At 35.0% G+C, this 9,535-nt stretch overlaps 2 protein-coding genes across 2 annotated transcripts; one reads left to right on the forward strand and one right to left on the reverse strand.

The window, feature by feature from the left end:
• Window positions 1-608: 608 nt before the first annotated feature.
• Window positions 609-3,578, forward strand: LOC18594405 (cytoplasmic dynein 2 light intermediate chain). The gene is made up of 4 exons (XM_018124915.2): window positions 609-730; window positions 1,207-1,651; window positions 2,237-2,425; window positions 3,265-3,578. Exons 2-4 carry the CDS (start codon window positions 1,406-1,408, stop codon window positions 3,340-3,342), a joined length of 513 nt encoding a protein of 170 aa, XP_017980404.2. The 5' UTR covers window positions 609-730; window positions 1,207-1,405; the 3' UTR covers window positions 3,343-3,578.
• Window positions 3,579-4,434: 856 nt separating this feature from the next.
• On the reverse strand, window positions 4,435-7,881 carry RHM3 (rhamnose biosynthesis 3). Its single transcript, XM_007021946.3, has 3 exons — window positions 7,735-7,881; window positions 5,324-6,896; window positions 4,435-5,233 (listed from the first exon to the last, which is right to left on the reverse strand). Exons 2-3 carry the CDS (start codon window positions 6,881-6,883, stop codon window positions 4,790-4,792), a joined length of 2,004 nt encoding a protein of 667 aa, XP_007022008.1. The 5' UTR covers window positions 6,884-6,896; window positions 7,735-7,881; the 3' UTR covers window positions 4,435-4,789.
• Window positions 7,882-9,535: the final 1,654 nt, after the last annotated feature.

Here is a 9,535-nt window from a genome sequence, read left to right on the forward strand (position 1 = left end):
GCACCTTTGACTAATAGTGTTAGTCAACGAGGCATGATGTGGTAAAAAAAATCAATAGAACTATGTCACATGTCAAAAATATCACATAATTTTTTATTTTTTTTAAAAAAATTTCTTTTTCATTTTTAAATTTAAAAAAATAAAAAAAACTGAATAATTAAATTAAAAAATTTTAAAAAGAAAATTTAAAAATAAAAATAAAAACGGGAGGATGCACGTCTTATTAAATTGATGTTTTGAAAAGGAAAATGATTTATTGATAAAATGAAATCAAAGTAATTTAAATTTTATTTTTATGTTACGTCAAATACTTTAACGAGTGGAATACACGAAGAGTTTTGCAAACGTTACTAAAATATAGAATTATAAAAATGTTACAGATTCAAGTGAGAGAGAATGTTATCAAATCTTTATCGATTAAACAAAAGAGAATTATGAATTTACAACTTATTAAATTAATTTTTTTACATAATTAACATGTGTTTTTTATTAATTAATAAAATATTTTACATAAGAAATAAATTTTTTATTTTTCAAACAAGTCGAACCAAATTACACTTATACCCTTAGGAGTTCTTTATATTTTAACCCAAGCTTACCCATTAGAGGGGCGGGCTCGTGGGCTAGTCCTCCTCCCTTCATTAAACAGAGAAACGCTTCTATCGTCTCAAAGTCTCACTCCCAAGCCTCAGCTTACGAGGTAACGATCTCCGGTGGCTGCATACTGCAGGTAACCCCTTTTCTTGCTTTCGCCTCATTTCCCACTTTCCATTTGCTCAATCTTCTTTGGTATCTCAAGCCAATTTCCTATCTTTGCATTGAAAAGTAGAGCTCTTTTTAGATAAGGAAGTATATAGATAACATCTAACCGGGTTACTGTTGGATGAAATGCTTCCACGAATAAGAGCTTTGGCAAATGCATTGAGTTTAACTGCTCATTTGTTAACTGGGTTTTGTCTTATTGGGATTGCTTCCAAAGTAAGTTTGTAAGCTTGCGAAATGCCTATCATGACCATAAAATACATTTAACTTTCTTTTTCATACACATTTTAGGGTGTAAATATATAATTATAGGAGGAATTATTGAGGAAAGTGCTCCTTTTAGAAAAAGATTTTGTGATCATGTTATGTTGCTAAGGGGTTTTGGTAACTTGATTAATTTCAACTGATACACTACTGTTGAAATTTTCTTGCTTTCAATTGCAGGTGGTTTTTACTGACAGAAGGTTAATTTCCAAGGCAATGAGTTGAGAGTTTTATCTTTCAACTTTTATTTTTTTTATTTGCGGATAAAGCTTTGAATTTTCTTTTTCTTTTTATCATTTCTTGTTTTTTTGGAAGGAATGGTTTTATTAGGTACTACTCAACATATTAGATAAGTAGATCATACCATCTTCTAGGTGACATGTATAGGGTTAGTCAAAACTCATTTTCATTTCGAAGATGGTTGCATACATTATCCCGTGCTGGCCCTTCGGAAACCTTGAAGAGAAAGGTTGCTGAAATGGAGAAGATGAAGAAAAGGAGGAACCTTAAGAAGGATCAGTTGTTTGTGGAGGTTCCAGAATCGAGATCGTTTCTTGATACAGCAACACTGCCAATGGTTCTTGCTGTAGCTGGAATTGCACTTTTTGCAAAGCTGCTCATGATGGTTTGTTCTTTCAGCCTATGTTTTTTTAGGAATTCTAGTTTGTTTAATTCCCGTGGTTGGTAATTTGATGATTGCTTTTAGTTGGTCACTTAAAGAAGCTATATGGATTCAATAGGCTGCCCTGAAGGTGCAAAGTCAATATCTTTTGTTGTTATATATGGAAAATGCAAATTTTGAGTAAAATAACCATTTCTAAAAGCATTTACTTCTGGAAGGTTATTGTTAATTCGTAGTTCAGAGACTTTATAAAATTTCTTATTGGTAATGTGTGACTCTAGCTAACCCACCAGACTTCATAACTTCATTCTGCACGATGGCGGAATACAAGGTATCAATAGGAAATAGAATTTGGATCCAGAAATCACACACCAATTATAAAATTCGATTTGGTGAAGATTTTTTGTGGGATCTTCAGTCACGTAATCCTCTTGCCAAAATGGAAAAGGATAAAACCTCCCAAATCACTTGTTATTACACATCAATTTTTTTGTTTCCAGGCTTTATGAACATGTATCATCAATTCCCTCTTTTAGTACTTATTACCTACTTAAGAGATCATGCAATTGATATTTTGTCCACTGGCAGCATGATGAGTCAAAGTCCCAAGAACTGATTGAGCGCAAAATAAAGAATGCTCCTCCTGGACAAGGCACAGTCAGGATGCTTAGTCGTGAGGAGTGGGAGGAATTTCGAGAAGTGAGACCAAGAACTCCTTTTGAATCCAAGCTTGCTCGTCCAAATGCAAAAATAAGAACCGGAGAACCATTGCATATGGTAAGCCAAAGAACTATGTGGTAGTTCATATTTTTGATGGATGAATATTTGAATCTGTTTTCTGTCTTATTGATGGTAATATCAAATACCATATGCATTATGTTTCTCTTTAATTATTGTCTTGCTACTTAATTTCAAACCTTTTCCCCTACTTATGGCCAAAGTGTAATACATTTATCCAAGTGATAATACCTCTGCTGCAAATGATTTCATTACCTGATTCTTCCTTATGAATTTGATATTCTTTTTCTTTTTCTCAGAAACCTGTGTATAAGCAACAAGGAATTTCTGATCTTGTGTTTCCTGTCACATTGATCATAATCTTCTACTTATTAAGAGTCATAGTTTGACTTTGATGAGTGATAGCAAGCTTTAGATTTGTTTTTTAATTAAATTGTAACGTCATACTTGTAACATAACTGCTTGTTGCAAATTTGTGAGGGGAAAGCGAAAGCTTTACGCTGTGTAAAGCTTTATGTTGAACAATTGACAAATATCAGGCATGTAGGTGCAGCTACTTGGCTTTACAGCACGTGGTACATGTTGTTCACCGTATCAATGCTTGTATCTCTATTCCTCTTGTGTTTTCTCTCTCTATGCCTTATCCTATTAGAAGCTTCAATCTTACTGTATAAGCATCAGGCACTCATCAAGTCTCACTTGGTTAATTCTTTTTGTCGTGCCCTTTTTTAATTGCAGTTGGACCATGGCATGGTGTTGCAAACAGCTTTTAATGTCTGTGTTGAATGCATCAAAATGATTTTCAAAATAATGCACTAGCTAATAAACTGCTACATGGGCCTGAATGCTTGTCATGCTGATTTTCTTCTTGTATGTAGGAGGACTTGAAGAATTGGACAATTGATGTTCTCACAGATGCACTTACACGAGCTGAAGACTGTGCTAATCGCAAGTAAATGTAATATTAGTCAAGAAGCCCATTCACTATTTTTTCCCCCCTTAGTACGAACACTATTTGTCAACTGAATTGAAAACCTTAATGATTTTGATGCCTAATGTGTGTAATTACACATATCTGTCTATGGGTATATGGTTCGAATGGATTAACATAGGATCAAACTGGGGCCGATGAATTTATTGGATCTTTAGCAGATTTATAGAAGCATATAATGTTTAACATTGTATGATATCAGCTTGGTTTATCCCAAAAAGGAGGATGAACTCTACATTTGTACAATTTTGATTTCTTTTAAATTTTAAATTATCATTACTGTTATCCCAGAAAGAACTAAGTATCATTCAGTATTTTGATATCTTGAGGTTGCTTCTACAGTTAGAGCAACATTGAAGTTCTCATTTTGGAGATTTGAATTTAAGATACAAAGTTTGAAGTTTTTTCCTGTGGATGAGTTTATTTTAATGCATTATTTGGTTTCATTCACGTAAATGTCAATTATTACGTGTAAGTAAATGTGATTGATTTACGTGGTGGAAAAAAATGCATCTGGAATTATCAGTGTGTAAGTCCACAGCTTGATGGTAAGAAATAGGTGAGAAAGGATGTTCATTTTGTGTTTCCATTAGCTTTACAAGTTAATGAGTCGGTCATGTGCGAAAGAGTGGCATGTTTCCCATCTCCTAAAGCGACCTTCAATTGGATTCTTTTATTGTCAATGACAGCTACTACTTCAAAGGATATTCTTTCCAAGTTTTCAAAGAACGGAAACAGCTAGGCGGCCACTCACCAAAGCATGCCAACCACACACTGTTTCTATGTTATGCATTTTTACCTTCCTCAATGCCATCTCTTCTTCTTTTTACAGTTTTACCTCAACAGATGTTGCTGCTAAGCAAATTATTTTGAGTAAAAAAGAGATAGAAATAGTGTTGCTAAAGGGTTTTCTTCACTTTGCTTCCTTGGTTTACTATTTGAAAGTAAAAGGCCATGTTCAAATGAAATATTTTTTCACAGTTAAGCAGGAAGCCACACTTCAACAATAAGAGCAGAAAAGAGATATGAAGACTCAAATCCATTAATTATTCACTCATTTCCATAAGACATAAATGCAATTTCTTCCATTAAAGACTAGTACATGAGTGTTGAAGCCGTGGTATTCAAAAAATAATACACCTGCTAGGAGGCTGCAGATGACACAAATTGTAAAGTACCTAAAATGTTTCTTAAAAGAACGAATACTAAGCAAACTAAGATACAGCTCTGACCCGGCTCGTATGGAATGAAAGATGGAATACCTAATACCTTATAGTTTGCGTAAAATTAATAGGTGGAAGCCAACAATAACAAATGAATGGAACTGAAAAGATATTCCTGGCCATAATACTAAATGCAGAAAGCAGAAGTCAATGCTGGGGTTATATAGCTGGAAACCTGCTTTATTAGGCTCAGGTTCTCTTGTTGGGTTCAAAGACATACTTAATCAGTGATTCCTTGATTGGTAGCAACTCAGGGAACTCATTCTTCAACTTGGATGCATCCATCTCATTATTGCTACGAGGGGCAACTATCACCTTGGCTTGTTCTTCCAATGTGAAGTTTGTCCACTGAAAGTTGGAGTCAATGTAAGTCTTGTACATCTCCAGGATCTCATTGTGGCTCACAACCCCAGGGTTTGTGAAGTTCCATATACCCCTCAAGTTCCTCTTCGCCATCTCAATAGAAATAGGTAGAAGTTCATCCAAGATTGTCATGCTGTTGGGAATGTTGACCACCTTGTTGTAGCGTGAAATCTTGGTGATGAAGTTGCGGGGGTTGTTTAGGTCAGATGAGATTGGCATTCGGACTCTGAGGGTGCAGACATTGTCATATTCTTTCAACAGCTCTTCAACCTAAAAAAAGTTGGAGGCAATTTATGAACACTTAAGACACAAATGAACAAACAAAATGGGAATCAGATCAAAGATATTCAATGTAATTACCATAGCCTTGGTTTTTGAATAAAAGGAACCAGTGAAATTGGGTTTGTCTTCCTCTTTAAACCCAATGCCAGAGCCCTCAGGATGTTTAGCATCATACTCAAATATACACCCAGTAGCAAAATTCATCACCAAAAGCCCATGCTCTCTGCAAACATCTGCCAAGGTCAAGGTTCCAGCCACATTGGTGCGAATTGTTTCTGTTTTGTGAGATTCACACCAATCAACATTGGGTCTACCTGTCACACCAGCAGCATTAAAAACATGGGTTGGCTTTATATTTTGGATATCTGCCAGAAGCGATGAACGATCTTCCAAGCGTCCTCTTCCATATTCAAAGGGAATACCTTGTTTCTCACATAACTGACCAAGTAGGCCTCCAATCCAGCCAGTCCTGCCATATAGTAAGAACTTCAAGGATGGTTTTCGGGGAGAGCCACTACTTTTGGAGGTTGGAACCACCATTCGGGTCTGATTAGGACCACTTACAAATGATGAACCTTTTCCCTCTTCAGAATCAAAGTGCCTACCACCAGGCATCATCAACATCCTTGGGTGCGGAAGCAGTGCACCAGACACATCACCCCACCAATCAGGATTTTGAGTGTACCACTCTATAGTTTTCTTCAAACCCTCTTCCCATACAGTTCGCTCAGACCATCCCAAGATCTTCAGTTTCTGATCATCGAGAAAATACCTTTGGTCATTGAATGGTCTGTTTTCAACAAACTTGATGCTTGCCTCAGGATCCATTGAAAAAAGTTTACATATATCTTTGGCAACATCAATCACTCTCCTTTCCTTCTTTGTTCCAATATTATAAACATGGCCAACTTCACCCTTGTGAAGAATGACTTCAAATGCCTCAGCCACATCCTCACAGTATAAATAACTCCTCACATTAGAACCATCCCCATGAATTGGAAGAGTCTTCCCCCTCATTGCTAAGAGGATAAACTTTGGAATTAATTTTTCAGGAAACTGGTTGGGACCATAAACATTGTTTCCGCGGGTTGTAATCACAGGTAACCCATATGACCTACCATATGCCATAACAAGCATTTCAGCACCAGCTTTTGTCGCAGAGTAGGGGTTTGTTGGGAGAAGTTGGGAAGCCTCATGGTTTCCTACAACAGCATCCTCATCTGTCTCCCCGTAAACCTCATCTGTGCTCACATGGATGAACCTCCTGATCTGGCCGGTAACTTTGCAGGCTTCAAGCAGGACATGAGTGCCATAGATATTGTTCTTGGTAAACTCAAAGCTATTTCCAAATGAGTTATCAACATGAGTTTGAGCTGCAAAGTGCATTATTGTGTCAATAGACTCAGTGATGAGGAGGTAGTTAACAAGGTCAGCACTGCCAATGTCCCCCTTCACAAACTTAAAGTTTGGAGAGGACTTAGAGGGAAGGAGGTTTTTCAGGTTTGAGCAGTAATCAAGCTTGTCAAGCACAACAATCTTGTAGTCTGGGTAGTTTCGAATGAGCCGATTGGCGACATGAGATGCAATGAACCCAGCAGCCCCAGTAATCAGGATATTCTTGGGGGTATAACTAGCCATACTGAAACCAATTCTACAAAAAAAAAAAAAAGACAACCTAATATCAGAACTACGGCAAAGGATAATAACAATCAGCACCAACTTGCATAAACAAATACATAAAAAAGTAAACATAGAATCTGGGACCAAAGCTAAAATAAGCGTGTAAAAATCCAAACCATATAAAGACAAACACACAAGTAAGCACCGACAAACTGAGTAAGCGAAATTGCATCTTAACAGAAGATTCCACCAGATCTCATTCTATATGAATATAAATAAACAAGAAGAAACACGCAATCTTAAAAAACCGATCTGCCGGCAACATAGGAGGATCATACCATCCACTGAAATCAAATCACCTCATTGTTTTTTTCTCTTTGTTTCGGTTCATCAAATTAAACTTGAATTTTCAGCCTAGCATTTACTCAAGCATTTCATTTACTATGTAAAGGTCCCATTTTTTTTTCTCTCAATTCAATGTTTGCAGTCACAGTTCAACTAACAAAGAAGAAAATGATCCATAAGTTTATGACTTTATCAACAAGATCCACCTTAATTTCCAGATCCAATGTAAATAAAAGATTACTACTTTTAAAATGTAAAAAAATTAAGATCTTTTAAATCCCATTTCATCATATATATATATAAAAGAGATCCAGATCCAATTATTAAGCAACTAAATGTAGCCAAAGTAAAAGCTAAAGAAGCAATCCAAGACGTGATTTTTTTTTTCACAATTAACAACAGATCTAAGAAAATTAAGAAATACCCAGATCATAAAATGGCCTCAATTAATCAAAAGAAATACAATGATCGTTCACATTTGATCCTCCAACAATGACACAGAGATATGAGAAGCTTTGACTTACGAGATGAAGAGAAATCAATCAAAATCCAGATAGAGAAATAGAAACACACAAATTCTAGAGACAGAGAGATATGTTGAGAGTGTTGACAGAGATACAAAATGTTGAGAGAGAAAAACACGGAGAATTGGAGAAAGAAGCTTTGAGGGAGAGGGAAAGTGTGCAGACTTCGTGTATATATATACATATATATAGCTCTGTAAATAAGGGAGACAGTTAAGGGGAGCCATGAAATTATACAAAGTGACAAAAATACCCTTACGTTGCGGCTATATTTGCTGGTGTCACGTTCCTTGTGTGGACGATGGTGGTAAGGGTTAGTTGGGAACAAAAGAGTGTCGGACAAAACTGTTCTTCGTGATTAAGTCAGGTGCTGCGTACATTTATCTCCTATAAAGCAAGTTTTAATTAAGTAATAAAAATTAAGGTTACGCCTGCTACCCAATAGGATGTTGACAAGTGTTAATTGTTTCCATAATTAGAATTTACCCTAACCCTCATTTGTTTTCATTTTTTTGGGTTAGAAAGTTTTGCCTTTTTTTTAATTGTATTTGCATTATTTGGTAAAGTTTATATGCATGACCCAAAGATAGAAAAATATGTCTCCTTTATTATTTGAAGAAGCTTTATTTTTTTGTTTTGACTAATCAAAGATTAATTTATTTCAAATACGTATAAAAGATAAGATAAGATTTTTGTTCGAAGAAAATCAACACTCGATTAACTTTACGGGTAAAATTTAAAATATAAATTTTGTTACTGTTCACATTTTTATAAACATATATATATATATATCATTGTTTTGAATTTGTGAGAAATACGATAGAGAATTTAAATTTTATAATATAAAGTGAAAAATATTTTGAAAAAGTTGAATAATAATTAGAAATGCAATTGAATTAAGAGAAAGCTAATAGAATAATGGTATTAAAGCTTAAATTATAGTTGGCAGAACAAATGTTGACTTTGTTTACTTTAGAGATTAATGTAAATTACATAAGAAAGTTCATAAGAAGTTGATATATTAATTAAATACTATATACTTTTCAAACTAGGCATGCTATGAAGACACAAGCAGCCCAAATAGTCCTTGTGTCACAATATTCCAACTTCCGAGTGAGATTGACGCGGTTCAGCACACCAAGTCTTTTTCCCCTACTTTCTCTTCCTTCTATTCTTTTTCTTGGCAGGCATTAAGCCCATTTGAAACATTGTACAAATTCATTTATTTATTGGGTCCATGAGAATTTAATGGAGTCCACTGTGTGGGCCAAAAGGCCATTTCAGGATTTGCTGGGAGGAAAAGAAGCTTCAGTGACAGGACAGGCGCTGTGAACTTGCCTGAGTCCTTGATTCTGGGAGAATCGTTTTCAATGTTTTGTGATATTTTGGATTAATGACAAACATTTTAATGGCAACAGTATGCAGTTTTCCTATGCACTAAGATACAAAGAAATGGGAAGATCTCAGTTTCAGCTTTGGGAATATATATGTATGGGGGCAGAAGCAAGAGGAAGAGGAAGAGGAAGTGCAGGTGGAAGAGACATCTATTCAGAAACAACCTTTCCTTAACTATTCATGATTTTTAGTACTTTAAATTGTTTTCACTTAAAATTTATAGACTTTATTAACAAATTTCATGTCAGCATGTCATGTGTACTACTTAAAGTTGTTCGAAAGACAGTTTTTGAATTGACATTAATATAATATCAAGTTTTAAAATATAATATTAATAGAAAAAATTATCTAATACACCTGTTTTTAAATTTCGTTGATGGGATTAGAAGATTATCATATATTTTAT

This window comes from Theobroma cacao, chromosome 7 (genome assembly GCF_053813885.1).
Source record: "Theobroma cacao isolate CCN51 chromosome 7, ASM5381388v1, whole genome shotgun sequence".
In the NCBI taxonomy this organism is placed as follows: Eukaryota; Viridiplantae; Streptophyta; class Magnoliopsida; order Malvales; family Malvaceae; genus Theobroma; species Theobroma cacao.